The 18,755-nt window shown below is 47.8% G+C and overlaps 1 protein-coding gene across 2 annotated transcripts in view; it reads right to left on the reverse strand.

Annotated features, from left to right (window-relative positions):
* ASH1L (ASH1 like histone lysine methyltransferase) overlaps positions 1-18,755 on the reverse strand; it is a 77,492-nt gene that overhangs the window by 25,262 nt on the left and 33,475 nt on the right. For both annotated transcript variants that reach the window (XM_083418460.1, XM_083418459.1), the window contains exons 4-8: positions 16,919-17,020; positions 13,195-13,897; positions 12,132-12,311; positions 6,000-6,094; positions 1,258-1,331 (exon numbers count right to left, since the gene is read on the reverse strand). In XM_083418460.1, coding sequence (XP_083274586.1) covers positions 1,258-1,331; positions 6,000-6,094; positions 12,132-12,311; positions 13,195-13,897; positions 16,919-17,020 — 1,154 coding nt within the window. The remainder of the gene's footprint in view (positions 1-1,257; positions 1,332-5,999; positions 6,095-12,131; positions 12,312-13,194; positions 13,898-16,918; positions 17,021-18,755) is intronic.

The following is an 18,755-nucleotide window of genomic DNA, read 5'->3' on the forward strand; positions in this document are numbered from 1 at the left end:
GAGGGCAGGGCTGGCTGGAACCCTGAGCTGGAGCGCTGCTTTTCATTTAGTAGTAATGCTGAGGTATGCTTCTCAGTGCATCGCCATTTTAGGATTAATAATGTGCATAAGCATTATTATATATAAATCAAAAGTGGAAATGTGAAAGTGGGTCCCATGCTGCAGGTTGTGAGTCAAAGGTGGGTCTTGGGTTTAGGCCAGGCTTCCTCAACCTCGGCCCTCCAGATGTTTTTGGCCTACAACTCCCATGATCCCTAGCTAAGCTGAAAGGGTTGGGGTGCGGGTATGAGTGCTCGGCCCCAACCTTACTTGGGCTATCAAGGAGTAGGCATAGCTGGAGCCAGGGGGGCAGGGAAGGAAGGCTAGCCCAGGGTTTTCCCAAACTTGGGTCTCTACAGCAGTTTTTGGACTACAACTCCCATGATCCCTAGCTAGCAGGACCAGTGGTCAGGGATGCTGGGAATTGTAGTCTCAAAACATCTGGAGGGCCGAGGTTGAGGAAGCCTGGTTTAGGCCCACTGAAGTCCACCGATCTGGAGTAAGAGCAGAGGCTAGACAAAATCCCACTGCAAAACCTCTGGTGGAAACCTTTTGTCAGAAGGAACACCAACCTATTTTTAGCCTAGCCCATGGGCAGATGAGGGAGCTCTTTGGAAAGAACGCAAGGCGGGCTATTCAGTGCGTTCCTTCTGACCCCCAAACATCAGCTTCTAATTGGAATAATAATAATAATAATAATAATAACAACAACAATAACAAAAATAAACCAAACCTCTACTCTCTTTGCTCGGGACTGGGTCCAAGAAAAATAAGGCCTGAAATTTTTCAGCGCTGCTGGCAGAACATCTGAATTCTCCAGAGGCGTGTCAAAAAAACAACACAAGATCCCAGAAGCAGAAGCAGGCAAGCGCTATCAGAATAAGAGTCCCCGGTAGGATTAAGGGTGGACGCTTTCTGAGAAGCAAAAATGCTGCTAGTTTGAAAGCAGCGCTCTGTGTGTGTGTGTGTATGTGTGTGTGCAGGCGAAGAAGGATGGAGGGAGGCAATGGAAATTGTCTGCATTAAATATATATTCAAGGATTCCCACCCACCCAGCCTCCTCCCTCAGCTGCAACATCAGCAAAAGACTCCTGAATGCACAGCTAGTCTCAGTGTAGCAGCAGCAGCAGCAGCAGCAGAAGCCATTTGATTCTCCTCAAGCATCTTGGAATGCAGCCTTGGAAGGATGTGACTTTTAAAAAAAAGATAGTCCCCTACCTGATTATGTTTCCACTGCCAAAGAATGTCATAAGGCAACTGGAAGTCTATTCGCTTTTGGCGTAGGTATTTCCCTGCAGTGGGGGGAGGGGGAGGGAAGAAGAAATACAAAAGTCATGCATTTATTCTTTCCTAAACACACGCACCATGAACAGAGGTTGACTGGCAGAAGCAGACCAAAGACGTCTTGACGACTGAGGCAGAAAATACGAAGGTCCCTGCCACACATACTAATTAACCAGGTGTAAAATGCACCAGTGAAGTTCGTCCCGTTGCAGCTCTTAGTTGAAATGAAGAGGAAAAGTGGAAGAACGGAACGGCCCTGGCTGGATCAGACCACGGGACTACCTGCTTCGGCATCCTCCCTCACACAGTGACCTACCAGATGCCTCTGGGAAAGCGCAGGGCATCAAGGCAACAGTCCTCTCCTGTCCCTTAAAGGTAAAGGGACCCCTGACCATTAGGTCCAGTCGTGGCCGACTCTGGGGTTGCGGCGCTCATCTCGCTTTATTGGCCGAGGGAGCCGGCGTACAGTTTCCGGGTCATGTGGTCAGCATGACTAAGCCGCTTCTGGCGAACCAGAGCAGTGCACGGAAATGCCGTTTACCTTCCCGCCGGAGCGGTACCTATTTATCTACTTGCACTCTGACGTGCTTTCAAACTGCTAGGTGGGCAGAAGCAGGGACCAAGCAACGGGAGCTCACCCCGTCGTGGGGATTCGAACCGCCCACCTTCTGATCGGCAAGTCCTAGGCTCTGTGGTTTAACCCACAGCGCCACCCGCGTCCCTCCTGTCCCTTAGCCAATGGCTATTCAGATATGGTGGGGCTGTCTCTGAATGTGGATGCTTTTTTAGCCCTGGTGACAAATGGCCACCGATAAGCCTATCCCTGTGGATTTTTATAATCCTTTGCAAGGACCCATGTACTCAGAAAAACAGCCCAGCTAGCAGTTCGGGGGGGGGGGGTGCATTCTCCATCTCTGCAGTTTTCCCTATTCCACCTTTTCAATTTAAGTGGGGAGCCATCGCTATCTCTGGCAGCAGCCAAGTCTATACATCAATGTCAATAAGCACTTTTCCCCTGTGGGGTTTGCTGGGGAACCCTAAAGAACAGGTACTATATGTGAGAGAAGGGAAGACAAAGTTCTCCCTTTGCCTTGTGCAGTTTTGTAAAGCTCTAATTGTAGGGCTGGGGAACCTGCAGCCCTCCAAGATGCTGAGGGGCCAACAACTCCCATCGTCCCTGGGCCACTGGACCCGCTAGCTGGCACGGATGGGAACTGGAGTCCATAAATGTCTAGAGGACCACAAGTTCCTCAGCCCTACTCTATCATGCCCTTTCTGCAGCCATCTTCCCCCTAAAGTATATGTGGGGACCTTTGGCTGTCCTGATGTTGCTGAACTACAACTCCCAACATTCTTGCCCATGCATACGAAGGCTGATGGGAGTTGTAGCTTAGCAACATCTGGAGGGCAAGAGGATATCCACGCCTGCTTCTAAACTAGACAGAACAACATCACAACAGCACAGAGAGTTAGTTTTCCACAGAGCTGATCTTCTTCTATGGCCCATGCTGGCTTCTTACAGACCAAGGTGCCGTTTTGTGAGCAGCTGAGCCCTGGACTGAGAACCAGCGTCCACATTCCTGCAGGCTGAGCAAATGCACTTTGTTCAGCAATGACAGGGCTATGAGCAGCCATCTCGCAATCTAAGACCTGGAGAGGGTGCTCCACTGCTCCAGCCCACGTTTCCAGAGGCTGCTTGCCAGAAAGTGGCACTTGAACTGAATGCACGCAAAGCCAGGGAAAATAATATGATGCACTGTATTGATCAGACAAGACCGGAGGCCCGACCCCTAGTTATTTATAACAAGCCTGGCAGATACAGAGACTTCATGCCGCCCGCTGTCCCTGAAGAGAGTCCTGAAAGTTGCAGAGACACTATCCTGAACTGGGAAAGCTTAGGCTATGGGTAGGCAAACTAAGGCCCGGGGGCCGGATCCAGCCCAATCCTTCTAAATCCAGCCCGCGGACAGTCCGGAAAGCAGCATGTTTTTACATGAGTAGAATGTGTGCTTTTATTTAAAATGCATCTCTGGGTTATTTGTGGGGCATAAGAATTCATTCATTTATTTTGTCAAAATACAGTCCCCCCACAAGGTCTGAGGGACAGTGGACCAGCCCCCTGCTGAAAAAGTTTGCTGACCCCTGGTAGGCTGTGCTCAACACTGCTGTGTCTGGTTCCAGGCACCACAGCTCAAGGATATTGACAAGCTGGAAGGTGTGCAGAGGAGGGCGACCAAGATGATAAGAGATATGGAAAACAAGCTTTCTAAGGAATGGTTGAGGGAGTTGGGCACGTTTAGGCTAGAGAAGAGAAGGCTGAGAGGTGACATGATAGTCATTTTCAAATATCTGAAAGGCTGTCACACAGAAGATGGAGCAAGCTTGTTTTCTGCTGCTCCAGAAGGTAAGACACAAACCAATGGATTCAAATGTCCTGAAAGGAGATTCTGAGGGTAAGAGCTGCTCAACAGTGGAACTGACTACCTCTGAAGGTGGTGGAGTCTCCTCCACTGGAGGTTTTTAAACAAAGCTTGGATGATCATCTGTCAAGGATTATTGAGCTGTGATGACTGCATTGCAGGTGGTTGTGACGAGAGAACACTTGGGGTCTCTTCCAGCTCAACAATTCTGTGATTTAAAGCACATTCTCCCTCCCTCCCAGCAAAATAATCCTGGGAACCGTAGTTTACAATCCACAGCACCCTTAACAAACTAAGTTCCCAGGATTCTTTGAGGTGGAGGGGAATGTGCTTTAAATGTATGCTGTGCACACAGCCTTAGTTCCCAACCAGGACATTCTCAGCTCAGACCTCAAAGTCCCAGACAACCCACCTTCAAAGATAACAGAGATTACAGCTCCTAACTTAGAATCATAGAGTTGGAAGGGACCCTGAGGATCATCTGGCCCAGCCCCCTGCACTGCAGGAATATGCAGCTGTTCCTTACGGGGACCAAACCTGCAACCTTGGCATTCATCAGTTCCACGCTCCAACCAACTGAGCTACCCAGCTTCCTCCTCTGAAGGTTCACCAGAGCTGTAACCTGAATGTTTTCGAGACAACAGACACATGTAAGCTTGTCTGAGCAGGCATTAGGTGGCAAGGAGTTTCACGGTGTTTGAACCATGCCAAGATAAGCAGGGCAAATGAGCTCAAACAAAAACAAACTGCTAAGCCTTAAAAGAAGAGAGAGCCACCTTTCACCCTCTGTTAGGATGCAACAGCAAAGGGGAGCAAAGGGAGGCAAGCAAAGCCCAGAGGGGTCAGCAGGGTGCCCCTGGCCTTGGTTTTCCTGTGATGCTGCAGGCATCTCTTCTCACTTCTGAAAAACTATTTTTTTTGTGTGGGAGCTGGGGTGGGCTGGTGGGGAGAGAAGAGCAGCTGTCATGTTGTCTTTACAACTTGCTCTTAAAATTTGTTCTTATTTTTCAAAGCCTCAAGTTGTGCTTGGCGAGTTCCAGGAAGCAGCAAAGTCCACTGGGAATCTGTTTTCACTTCTATGACCTCACTGGCTAAAACAAAAGGCTCTTTCAAGGGCCTGGCAGCCAGCCCAGAGAGTAGGGAGTGCGCTCTCTCTCTCTCTCTCTTCCCCCCCCCCCCACCTCAATAAAAGGAGGCACCCAGACAAGGAGTTAGCCCAGCAGAGAAATAATCCTCCTAACATGATTGGGGAGGCGAGACTGCTCTGCCTTTACGCCAGGCAGAGTCATTAAAGCTGCCTTATCTTAATAGGACATGTTTGTTTGTGTCTCCTGGCGCAAATAAACTGGAGGGCCGTGACCTGGCGAGGGATTGGGGGGGCGGGGCGGGGAAGGAGCGCAAGCCCAAGGCACAAACAAGTCTCAACCCTTAAATAAGGAAAAAAATGGTCCCTGGGGTTGGAATACGCTCAAGCTGGATCACTAACAAGGCTGCTCAAGTTAAAGGGACTAAATAAACCTTTCTCCTCCAGTCTCTGCACAAACAAGCGAGATGCTTGAACTTTCTGCCTTTTCACTTTTACAGACTAGCACAGCTACCCTGCTATAGAAGTGGTTCTCAAACTTTTTTCTCTGGGCCACACTTTAAGAATAAAAATTTGTTCGCACCACAGTGAATTTTTTTATTGATAAGACATGCATTGGAAAACAAAAAGATCACCACTACAGTGCAAAATGTCCCCAAGTTTCAGCTGTCATGCCTGCAAAGCAAGCTTTGAAAAGTGCAAGGCAACTTCAGCCACCGTCTTGCGGCAGACCAGGAGTGGGGTGGGAAAGCTGAACTCCACAGCGCATGGTACAACTGTCAATCCTATTTCCAGCACAAATCTAAGCACACAAATATTGGACTAGTATGGGCTTGCACTGTTCCCAAGAAAGCAAAGTGGTGCACCCCTAGGACTTTAAAGTGACAAGCCAGGAAAGTAAATGCAGCCTCTAAAATCCCTCTCAACTGCACATGACATACAGCATTTTAGAGGAGGGTTTCACGACCTCCCTCCCCAAATGAGTGGCTCTCTGTTGGCCCAGAAACAAGGATCTTGAACCCATACTAGGAATTTCCTCCTTTGGGGGTCGATTCAGGCACCCACCCCCTGCCCCGCAAGTACCCAAATGATAACCTGGGGGCCATTCACTTCCTCTGGCTGAGAGGACGCATGCAGGGCCCATTCAAAGCATGCACACAGAACCCACTCACCCACGTGGATAGGTGCCGGGAACAATCCGTACTCGTGCTCCCCAGGAGTGTACTCCAATTTTTCCTTCTTTAACTGGATCAGTCGGCTTTTGGGGCTGGGGATGAAAGAGAGAAGAACCAAGTGAGTGATCGTAAAAGACCGTGCTGTGTCACCGGGGTCTGCACCCTTCACCACATTCCAGAGGCAACATAGCACAACAGGGGAGAGCGTGACCTGTGAGCCGCAAATCTCCGCTTGGAATCTTCCCTCTGTTTTGAATTCCGTTTGCGGCTTTAGGCAGCAGAGGCTGGTCCATTAAGGTGAATGGGGGCACTGTCACACCAACTGCGGTCTGACCTCAGCTATCCCCCCCACCTGGCCTTGCCTTCTTCCTTACAATCAGTGGGTGGCAATGCCTGTCAGCTTCCTCCTCCTTAGACTCAGTGTTGCCCCACAGAACTAAGCAGGGAGGCGGATGGGGACAAGGCTACACAGTTAGCTGGTTCTGCCTGTCATTGGCACTGGTTCCACCACCTGCTGGGCACTTGCCTTCCTCCCCACCAGTCCCAATGGGCACCAGCCACAACTGGCTATAGGTAAGCTATTCTCTCAGGCAGGGGTAAGAGGGTACTACTGCTGAGCAATCTCAAGACTCCCTCCAAAGACAGCTCAATTTTGGTGAAGGGGTTTAAATGCTTGTGGAACAGTGCCGTTCTGCTACAACCCAAAGCAATAGCTCAAAACGCGACCATCGTCATAAATGAGTTGACATGGCTAAAGGGAGCTTAGTAGCTGGACTGGAACTTAGAGCAGCGATACCTCTCTGCAGCTGATGAGAATTTCTCTCTTTTTTAAAATAACAACAACAAAACCCTCAAAGTATCACAAGCTTCCAGTGCTAATGATTACAGAGAAATGTGCAAAGGTCATTTTCGTAGAGGAAAGAGGAGCAAACTGACATTAAAATAATCCAAGCCTAACCTCGACATTCCATTGTCAGGTTCATAATCTATTAAAGAAACACTCTCTGAATGGTAATACTGTACAGCCACAGGGCACTACATCCACTAACTTCAACCTGGCACGTTCACAATAAAAAGCCTGCAGATTTAGCCAGCCGCATGTAACTAAAACCTGCAAATTAGGAGTGGTCCTAAAGCTCTTAATTTATTTTCAGTGTGTGCAGCACATACTGGCTGATAGAACTGCCCTCTGCTGACCTACTTTCAACAAGCCTCTATACCGCCAGCGCAGCAGCAAACTGTACTGCCACAAGAGGGTACTGTACCATTGTTATAATTAGGTGTGCAGGCCCAAAACGTCTCCAGCACAACCCCAAACAAGCAGCAAACACCGGTAGGGCCAAGGGGGTTACATCGCTCTGGACGTCCTGAGAGGGGTCAGGGCCCCATTTTGCACCATCACAACCTCTGTCCGACTGGGATGGAGGTCACCCCCACCCACGGCAGCTTTTTCAGCCCTCTTGCACAGCAAGCAAAACCGTTTATGAAGTTCCAACAGTCTGAAAAAAACCCAGCTTTTAAGGAGGGACTCAAGGTTTAATAGACGACAACGCTTTTCAGAGGACACAAAAACGCAGTTTTTAACAGAAGTACAGTTGTAGCTTGGATCCTGAACGCCTTGGTACTTGGACATTTTGGCTCCCGAGCACCGCAGACCCAGAAGTAAGTGTTCCAGTTTGCAAACATTGGAATCCGAATGTCCCGACAGGGCTTCCAATTGGCTGCAGGACCTTCCTGCAGCCAATCAGAAGCCGAGCTTTGGTTTCCGAACGTTTTGGAAGTCGAATGGACTTCCAGAACGGATTCCATTCAACTTCCAAGGTGCGACTGTACTTGCAAAACTCTCCAGTGGCAAGACACCACCCTCTCTTAGGACTTCTCCTGAGACCAGTGGCTGGTGTGGCACATGTGCACATTTCCCCCCTTCAGAAAAATCATTTAATTATTAGCTCTCCACAAATTTGCTGATTGGTAGATTAAAACTCGCAGCCCCACTCTGGACGGGGTTGCACTCTCTTGGAAGGAGCGGGTGCAGAGAACTGGGGTACTTCTGGAACCCAACTTTGACATTCAAGGGCTGGGTGGTCTTGGTGGCTGCAAGTGAGTCCAGCTAGCTTACCAGCTGCAGCCTGCTTTGGACAGGTTGACTTGGGCCAATGTACTCCAGCCTCTGGATTATTGTAATGTGCTCTACGAGGGGCTGTCCCGTGGTCCAGAATGCAGCAGCCAAGTTACAGGCTGGGGTGCCATCTAGAACTCCTGTTTTAAAGCAGCAGTTGCTGGTTGCCTGTTCATTTCAAAGCCCAATTCAAGGTGTTCACAGACAAGACTGACTTAAGGTCTCAAATATATGAGAGACCACCTCCTTTCCTGCAGATCTTCCCAGCCATTAACATCAGCAGAAGGGAGCCCTCACAGTTGCCCTGCCATCTTCCCAGAGTCAGAGGCTGGCAGCCAGCAAGAGAGCATTCTCTGTGGCAGCGCCAAAACCACAGAATTCCCTCCTTGTAGAGCTACATCTAGTGTCATCGTTATTCTGCTTTATTGCATGCTGAAGACATCTCTCTTTATCCTGGCCTTTGACAGCTGAAAAGTATTTCTGTTATCTACCTACAAATTGTTAATTTATCAGGTTTTTATTTGGTTTTGAATTGCATTATTTGTGCCATTGAAAGCCCGCCCTGTGATCTTAATGTGAATGGCAGGTAATAAATCTGATAACCAAATAAAATCAATGAAGCAATATTTCTTTATCTACACAACAGCCTTACTTTCGAGCAAAGAGGCCTGTTTCCACCCCCCACCCCGCAATTATCCCCACTGAACAGCATTTCTGGTCTGCGTTTGTGATGCTATTTGTGGCTGAGGTCTATCTCATGGGAAGCTGCCTTATCCAGATAATACAGACCCACTGGTCCAAATAGCTCAGCACTGTCTCTTATACTGATCGGTAGAGGCTGTCCAGGGTGTCAGGCAGGGGTCTCTCCCAGCCCTACCTATAAATGCTGGGGATACCTCCAACATATCAGTGTTAAGTGAACACATGGAAAGCGCCTGCCTTAGGTTTGCTCATTTTACCGAAGAAAAGAGAGCTTCCCCAGCACTCAGTCTTCATCAGGAGCCATAAATATCATGTTGATGAGACTTATCCTCATCAATAACTTAAAAATACAGTGCTTTGCATTTCAAATATCAGAATTCTGCTCAAGTGTTTGTGAAATGCTGACATAGTTGCCTTTGGAAACAGAAGGCTGACTGATAAACATTTGGCATTTTTATTTCTGTGAATGTCTGTGTCTATAATGTGTCATTTCAATGTTAGGATCTTTTTTAAAGAGATGTGATTTCAAAGTGTGTGGTTTTTGGTTTGTTTTTCCTTTTAATGCAACCCTGAGGAATTTCCAATTTGCATATCTTTCACAAAGGGAGAATATGTTTTCGGGTTAATGCACTGCTAAAACCTCCCTGTGTTTTTACTTTTGCAGAAACAATTCATCCCAGACTCAGTTCACTTCCCACGGAACACCTTTCTCCCTGAAAACTCTGCCATCGCCAAAGAACAATCAGAGGCCAAGTGGCAAAATTCTTCCTCACTTGGGGAAAAGCAATTTATGAGAGCAAACAGAGCTGCCAAAAGGGTTCTCAGGAGAGTAAGCCGCTCCCTGGTCTTAAGAGGAGATGCTTCCAATCCGTCCTTTAAACAAAAAAGGAAAGGAAAGGAAATGCTGATGAGTCACACATCTTGTGAGCAAAGTATTCTTTAACTTGGCTACCATTCAGGAATTTTGCGTGTGGGCTCCAGAGAGGAGACGAAAAGTTGCATCAGATTGCATCCCAGAGCGACGGCATGCCTGCACTGGCTGTCTCCCTTGGGCTAATGCAGGCTCAAAAAAACCAAGGTTTGTGCCAATTGGTGTATGAAAACTACAGCAACTCATGTTGCGGGGATGGTGGGGTCCAAACGTGCCAACCTGATGTGAATCATATTCTAATGGTTTCCCTATGTTATCAAAGTATGTTACAAGCACACACCCGGCGGCAACAGGATCTGCCACTGGGCCTCAGCCCACTTCCTCCTGAAAATGGGACCTTGGGCAAATCAGTCACTCAACGGGGCTGCACTGCTATGCGCTGTTCGGGAAACCGGTTAAATAGGACTGAGAGGAAGGTACTCCACTTTCTGAGTGCCCCTTTATGTCATTGTTTTGTTGTTGTTGTTTAGTCGTTCAGTCGTGTCCGACTCTTCGTGGCCCCATGGACCAGAGCACGCCAGGCACTTCTGTCTTCCACTGCCACCCGCAGTTTGGTCAGATTCATGTTTGTAGCTTCGAGAACACTGTCTAACCACCTCGTCCTCTGTCGTCCCCTTCTCCTTGTGCCCTCCATCTTTCCCAACATCAGGGTCTTTTCCAGCTCTCTTCTCATGAGGTGGCCAAAGTATTGGAGCCTCAGCTTCAGGATCTGTCCTTCCAGTGAGCACTCAGGGCTGATTTCCTTAAGAATGGATGCGTTTGATCTTCTTGCAATCCATGGGACTCTCAAGAGTCTCCTCCAGCACCAGTGGTCATTGCAACAATGTCATTGTTTAGAAGCAGATAATTCCCAAAACCTGCCTCAAGAGAACAATAAAGAGGGGCTTCCCCTTTAGTCTCTCTCTGGACTAACCAGCTCAACATCAGTTTGCCATCTGGCCAGGATGAGCACATGAAGCTACACGGTCAGAAGATCAGGACTGTCCCTGTGGCCTTGTGAAATTCTTCTTCCGCATGCTACAACCACACCCCACTCTCATTTTCTCAATGGATCAGAATGCAGCATTATGTTTGCTAAAGTGGGACACTCAGGGGCAGTATCTGAAATTAGCCAGGCACTGGGCGAATTTTGCACCTGGTTTTGACCACTTGTGATCAAGTGAAGATGCCTAGGCACCAGGATAATACTTGAGATCTCCACCATCTGGAGGTGCATGCCTGGGGATCATTGGATGTGAACTGTTTTCACACACTACCCTGTAGAAATTCATCCCACCCTGTAGAATTCTATCGGTTATATATTATCTGCACAATCAAAACGAATTTCTGGAACCAGACCGAGCAGGAACAGTCACCATTAAGAAAAAGAGGTCATATAATAGGCCAATAAATATGTGGACTGTCCCTGGATCAAGTGACTTTTCTTCTTTAAGTTCTCAAAGCTCTTAACCTACCTCAAGGTTGTCCACTGAACTAGCCAGATATTTAGCTGAGATTCAATCCCAGCCAGTCCATAGTTTGAAAAATAAGACTTTAGCAGGGTCTTGACCCAAAATTGCAACTAGACATTCTGTTTTGGCAACTGTAAACTTGGTTTAAGGAGCCATTTGCCACCTAGTTTATATAACTGAGCTTCTGAATGCAATGAGTCTTCTAGGGCAGTGAAAGCAGGTCCTGCCCAACCATAAGGCAAATTGAGACAACTGTCTCAGTGGAAGTCACAGCAAACTGGCACTCAAACATGCCTCCCCCACCACTACCAGATATCCACAGAAGCCTTGCCTTGCCAATGCCTCTGCATGGCTTTCCTCCTCCTGTGACACTTTGAGAAAGGGCCACAGGGGTCTTTGCTCAGAGTGAGGCACCCTGGGCAAAATGGCCCCAAAAGTGCCAGTGATTTCCATTAATAACATGGTAGAAAAATATGGATCCAAGGCACTCTCAGCATTCCAGATGTGCTCACAAAAGTTTCCAATCCCGGAGCTAAATGCTCCCCAACCCCTGCACCAATTTGCTTTTATCTCCACAACTATCTTCCCTTTCTTTCCATCTAATCTTTGACCTGAAAGGGCAGAGAAGGGTAGCTGGGGAGATTGTTATTGCTAAAAAAGAAAAGAAAAGAAAGTTTTAAAATGTAGATGTAATTTAAAAAATAAATAAATTCATGCGCTTTATAACTTTGAGCTCCTTCAAGGATGGCAACTGAGCAACACGGCCAAGACTTCTAGAGGTCTCTCTCAGACCAGGGTTACCTGGGAAGGTCTGCAGTGTCATTGCAGGCCTGCATTTTCAATTTTTATGGTTCCAAGCGTCCTAATTCAGGGGGAGGTAATGGACTGACCTAGCAGGCTATGACATTTCAGCAGGTCCGACTTACTCGGTGGTTTTGTACACATCAGAGTAGAGCCCTGCCTTCTGATATTTCTTCTTTGGGGGGCGCGGAGCTTTCTTCTCACGCTGCACAAGGGAAGTCAGAGGCTGCTCAACATTCTCCAGCTCTCGCGGCTTCACTATCGCCTCATCAGGAGGAGGGGACTCTGTTGTTGTCTCAGAAAAGCTGGAAAGGTGGGGGGAGGGGGGAAGAAACCAGGAAAGGTCAGCAGACCAGCAGCAAGTATGGCAGGAGAAAAATTATGCAGTGAGTATGCATCATTCAGGGGCAGAGTATGCATTCTGCATGCAGAAGGTCTCAGGTTCAGTCTTTGGCATCTCCGGTTCAAATAACCTTGGTTGCCTACCAGAGACCTTGGAGAGGTGGCTGCCAGTCAGAACAGATGATACTGTGCTAGATGGGCCAGTCATCATCATCTGTATGCTGCTTCTGCACAAAACTGTGCCCAGAGGAGCTCCAACAGCTCAGGCTTCCCCAACCTGGTGCCTTCCAGATGTTTTGGACTACAACTCTCATCAGTCCCAGCCAGCAAGGGAAATATAGTCCAGAAACATCTGGAGGACACCTGGTCAGGTACGGCAGTCATAGCCAAGGCCTTACTTGCCAATGATACCAGGTTCAGTATCTGGCAGCAGTTGAGGGAATGACCTTTACCTGACATCTTGGGAGAGCTGCTGCCAGCCTGAGTAGGCAAGACTGGGCCCAAGAACCAATGGTCTGATGCAGCTTTGTGTGTTCAAAGGTCAGCTGGTGCATAATTCCCTTCTTCAGTGATCATGATGCTGTCTTTGTTTTTATTTTATACTGTATGGATCATGAGGACTAGAAACTTTTATGCACACCTACAACAATTCTGTGCAACTCAGATCCTCCATGCAGCTCAGATACAGGAAGCCTTGGGCCTCGTCAGTTGTTGCTGAACTGCAACTCCTATCACCCGTGGCCATCAGGCAATACTTGCTAGGGCTGATGAGAGTTGTAGTTCTGCAAACTCTGGGGGGGCCAAAGCTGAAGCCCAACCAGTAGTGTTCACATGTAGAGAGATTACCTTTTATTGCTCTCCTGCTCATCATCTGGTAGAGGCTTCTGCCTTTTCCTGGCCTGCTCCTCCTCCAGCCACCGCTTCCTCTTCCAGCCTTTCACATTAACCCCCTGAACCACTGATTCTATGGCGTCAGTAACCGTGTCAGGACCGCAGTGGAGCAGGCAGCCTTGGCCCCCGCCGTCCAGTTCTTGGCTGACAAAGCGGCTCACCTGGAGGGCGTGGACTGAAACCACTGAGGGCAAGGGGTACTTCCTGGGCCGGCCGGGCCGGCGCTTCACAAAGTTATTGCCAGTCCGTGCCTGCCTCTGCAGCTTCTTGGCTTTGAGGATTTTGTTGACGTGGTCCAGGTTTTTCTTAGTGGCCAAAAGCTTGTCGTAATTGCACATTTTCCTCGCCTGGCACTGCATGGCTTCCACCATGCTCCTCTTGAGGTGATGGGGGGAGTAGCCGCTCAACAACCGGTCTGAAAGGAGCGAGATGCCGTCACCACCCGCATTGCCCGGAATCAAGAGCCCGCTGTTCTTCTCCCTGCTGGGGCTTCGGCTGGGGCTACCTGAGGGCAGAACAGGTGTGTGCGTCATGGCGGCCTCAAGGGTCTTGTCCAGGGCACCCTGGCTTTCATGTTGAGCCATGCGCTGCAGTAGATTATCCACAGGATCTTCCACTGCAGTCCCAAGCCTTGTACTTCGTGAAGGAAGCGGGGCCACTGGAGAAGGAGAAGAAACATCAGGAAGCATTAGTAGGTTCGATTTTCATTTATCCACTTATTTTAAATACATATATGCCACATAGGTTTGAGCAGATGAAATAAGATAACTTGTAGTACAAACACACCCTCCAACTTTAGCAGCAGCAGCAGGAGCAGAATCAATAATTAAAAGCTTTCTGAAAAAGACAGGCCTTTAACCACATGACTATAAGTGATGGGGCCAGGTGGGCTTCTCTGGGCAGGACTTTCCACAACAATGGAGCCATGACCGATAACACCCTGACTGCTTAAACACAGGTAGCAAAAGGATCTAGGGCTTTAGAAATAACAACCAGTACCTTGAACTGGGCCCAGAAGCAAGTAACTAACTAGCCAATGACGATGGAACAACGTTGTGCTCCAGCCAACCAGCTGCACTCCAAATTCCAGCAGTATCAGAGTTGGACCAGTTGAAGTTTCCCGACTCTTTTCCAGTAGTCTAATCAGAAATTGCAAATGCTTGAATGATAGCAGTGAGGTCTATCTTCTTCAAGAAAGGGTGCAGCTGGTAAGCCAGCCTAAGCTGGTTAAAAGCTTTCTGATTTTTTAGGGTTGTGTATGGCCATCCTCACACTGTGCTCCTTTGAGGAGGGTGAAATTATCTGGGATTCCTCGCAAGCACACCATCTGTTGAGGAAATAGAGGGGCCTAAGCAGCTGCACTAACCGATGCTAATCCAGCTACACAACGTGGCTTTGGGGGGGGGGGGAGATGCTGAGTCTCGATAGTCTGCCCTTGAACTGGTGCTCCCGTTTTTGGAAACGATCCAAGAGGATCCAGGCAAGCCCAACCGCATGAGCCTGGTAACAGCTGCAGCGCTAGGCAGGGAGGACCAGAGAGCATTTGATTAACAAAGGAAGTTTTTCGTAAGGGCTACGGTGCCTAGGGAGGATTTCACGGTGAGGATGGGCAACATCAGCAGCTTTCATTATCGCATTCTGACCCCTCCCAATCTACATCGCTTCCTCCCCGACCGCAATCCAATTCTAACACTGTCTCAACCTAACCTCACTCTCCTCATCTGTCTCGCATGGTGTCAACTGCTTAAAATGCCACCTGCTGCTATCTTTCCAGCTGCGGCTCAGCCTCTCTGTACCAGCCGACAGCTGTAGCCCAGCCACACTGGCAGCACAACGGTATTTTGGCCACAACATAAGCTTTCCCCAACCCCCTTTGGTTATTTCAGTTCAATTAGAGTAAGGATGGGGTGGGGATGAAGTCGAGAATCAGGAATAAATAAAAATGAATAAAAAGTAGGAATCACATTAATCACTTGAGGGAACCGAAAGATGACCACAGATGTGGACTGAAATTCATGGAGGATCCCACCTGGGACTTCCTCTTATTTGTAAGACGGGACACTCTTAGGCCTGTTTTTACTTGTTGCTGTTCCTACAATTTTTTATTGCTTTTTGTGCTGCTGTTGCATACTGCTTAAGAGATTTTTAAAATAAGCAATTGAGACAGGTTTATAAATACGTACATTTGTAATTTGTTTTTAGTGTTGCATTTTAAATAGCTGTGACTCGCCCTGAGCCATTAGGGGTGAAGGGAAGGGGAGAATCACAGACTTGTAGAGCTGGAAGGGTCCGTGAGGGTCATCTATTCCAACCCCCCGTAATGTAGGAAACTTTTGCCCAACATGCGACTTGAACCCACAACCCTGAGCTTAGGAGTCTCATGCTAGACCAACTGAGGGAAGGGTAATAAATGAAATTATTTATTATTATTATTATTAATAATAATAATAATAATAACAACAACAACAATAATAATAACAATAACAATAGATAATACTTCTTCCAAGCTTCTTCCTGTGAAGAATGACACAAGCAGAAGGACCTTTTGATGTCTCCATAATGCTATGACCCTAAAAGTGCACTCTTTAAGGTGATTGGCTAGGCAACTTGATTGGGTGGTTGACCCGGGAGCAATATATGGCACATCCATGGCTGCCCAGCAACCACAAAAGTGACCGTACCCACTTCTTCTTCTCTTCCTATGCAACATTAAGCTTTACTCAGCCCACCTGGCATAAAGACTGCTAAAAAGCGGCACAATGAAAATCCCTTAAAGCGAAGGTGGTAGCTGGAAGACAAGTAACAACAACCCAACTGGTGCAGGAGTCAGATTAATTGATGAGCTCTGTATTACTCTCTGATGCACTCTGAATAGAAGTTTCACCATGGAGAGGTATCTATTGTCATCTTACTGTTAACCAGAAAGCTGGTGGTTCGAGCCCACCCAGGGATGGCTGTGGGCAGGATTCCTGAACTGCAGGGAATCGGACCAGCTGGCCCTTGGGATCCCTTCCAACTCTACGATTCTGTGATTCTTCAGCACCCAGTTCCAAAAGGAGTCACAAGCCTACTGACTCCCCATTTATTTTATAATTTCTACCTCACTTCTTACTCATTTGAAGACAACACCCAAGGCAGCCGCACTGCTGACATATTGAAGTTAATACAGCAGCTACTGAGAAATCCGACTCCTGTGTATCTGCTGGGCTTCCTACGCGGTGGGTTTTTAATTGATGGAAAGCTGATTGCCTCCCATGAGGCAGATTGTGCCCAAAGGATCCACGACCAGCTCTTCTAGATTATCTAGCAGAATATCAAGCACGGCATAGAATTTTAGAGTGGGGATGGGGAACCTATAGCCCTCCAGATGAGGCTGGATGCCAACTCCCATCATCTATGACCAGTGGCTATGTTGGATGGGGCTGATGGGAGTCCAGCAACCTCTGGAAGACCACCAGGTTCTCCACACCTACTTTACACTTCTCTAAGTGCGTTTAATATGAGATCCCAGATTGGCTGGGACATAGGCGTAGGTCAGAGATGGAGAATCTGTGGCCTTCCAGATGATGCCTGACCACTGGGCCATGCTGCTGAGGCTGATGGGAGCTGAAGTCCAACAGCATCTGGAAGCCCATGGGATCGCTATCCTCATTTGAGAAGCAGCAGCAGGTTTATTTGCCTGTAGAAGATGTGCTCTCGGATGAAGACCTCTTCCTGGAGGGGCTGCAGCTCGTGCCTTCTGACGGCCTCTGCAAGGGTTTGTCTTGTGCTGGAAGATTTCCTGGCAAAGGAGAAAAGCGTGTCAAAAAGAAACGGAAGGTTTTTAAGCTGTGCTTACCAGTGTCAGAAAAGGATCAAAAGGAACCACAAGATCAGCGTTTCCCAAACTTGGGTCTCCAGCTGTTTTTGGACTACAACTCCCATCATCCCCAGTGGTCAGGGATGATGGTAATTGTAGTTCAAAAACAGCTGGAGACCCAAGTTTGGGAAATGCTACACTAGATGAACCCCTGTGGTTTTGTGTTCAGCTGAAATGAAGCCTAGGTATGCATTCAGCCCTTGCTTTCCTCCTTCCTCTTCCTCCCCCACCTTTCAACTGTAAGTGCCTTGGGGCAAAGACCTGGCTCCCCTCCATTTGCATCTTGTGCTATTTCTCTAAAGTCCAAGCACATCAATAATAACAAAGTGGCCTTTGACACTTGAGATATATTCAAGACCCATCCAAGTGACTTTAATTTATTTTTAACGGTTTTCAATGCTGTATTTTGTTTTGCTGTAACCCACACTGGATCCTTCTGGGGAACAGCAGTTTAAAAAAATCTGTCTAATAACGGCAACAACAATAGGCAAAACAAAACAAAACACAAAATGGAATATAGAGCAGACATGTTCAATTTGGACTCTGGTGCTGCAGTTGAGAAAGAGGAAATGTTTCGATCTAAAAGACCACCAGGTGAGAGGCAGCATTTACAAAAATACGTCAGAAGGCTCCAACCACCATTTAAGAGGAGCTCTCCACGGCTGCTTTCTCTCTCCATCACTCCCTTCTGTCCCATCCATCCTTCCACTGAAAGGAACACCTGGCACATCTGGTTTAATGAAATTCGATTTCTCAGTTTTCCTTTTCCCACTGCTCTACTGACATCCAGAGAAATTGGTTCAACACCCCTCCCCAGTCCACACACAGCATTTTTTATCCCCCACCTCTAAGTGCCTCTTGTACTCTTCCACCTGGAACTTTGGGGGAATGGGGAGGGAAACACACCAGAGAGTATTTAAGTGTCACAACAGCATGTCAGAACTTGGGTACACACACACACATGTTGTTCATCCTTTCCCCAGCTTATCACAAACAGCAGCCTGAGATTCTTCCTCGAAAAATATGAACTTCTATCCATTTCTGCATAATAATCCTGATGTCTACATACTCCCCCCCCCCCTTAAGCCCAGATAATACTATTGCCATGCTGATGGCTTCTATTTTCAGCTTTTGTTTCTTCTCCCTCCATCTAAGTAGCAAAAAGCTAAGTAATGCCTAGGGACAGTATCTCCAATACTGCGCGTTATTTGAAAGTATTGTTTTACTAAAATAAAAGGCCTTTATCAAACCTTTGCAAATATACCAAGCAGAACAATCTGATCATTGGGCTGTGTTGGCTGAGGCTGATGGGAGTTGTAGTCCAACAACTTCTAGGGGGAGTCAGGATCCCCAGCCCTGTTATAAATAGGGTGGCCATGCAGCTGGAGAGAGAGGTTGGACAAATAAACTTCTGAATGCTCCCAATAAGGATAATTTGTCTTCGGGCTGCACAGTAACTCTCCTTCAGCACTGTTGCACATCAAGAGTACTGCTGAAGATAAATGGGACAGAAACTCGCTATCTCACACACTCCCTGCTTTCATAAGTATCGTTTCTGATGTCTAGACAGGCAAAATAGATGTTGTGAGGGCAGTCATCCCCCCCATGTATAAAGCAGGGGGTGGGAAGGTCTAAAGGAGTGGGTGCCTGAGAAGAG

Source organism: Podarcis tiliguerta (assembly GCF_965153285.1).
Source record: "Podarcis tiliguerta genome assembly, chromosome: 16".
NCBI classification, from domain to species: domain Eukaryota; kingdom Metazoa; phylum Chordata; class Lepidosauria; order Squamata; family Lacertidae; genus Podarcis; species Podarcis tiliguerta.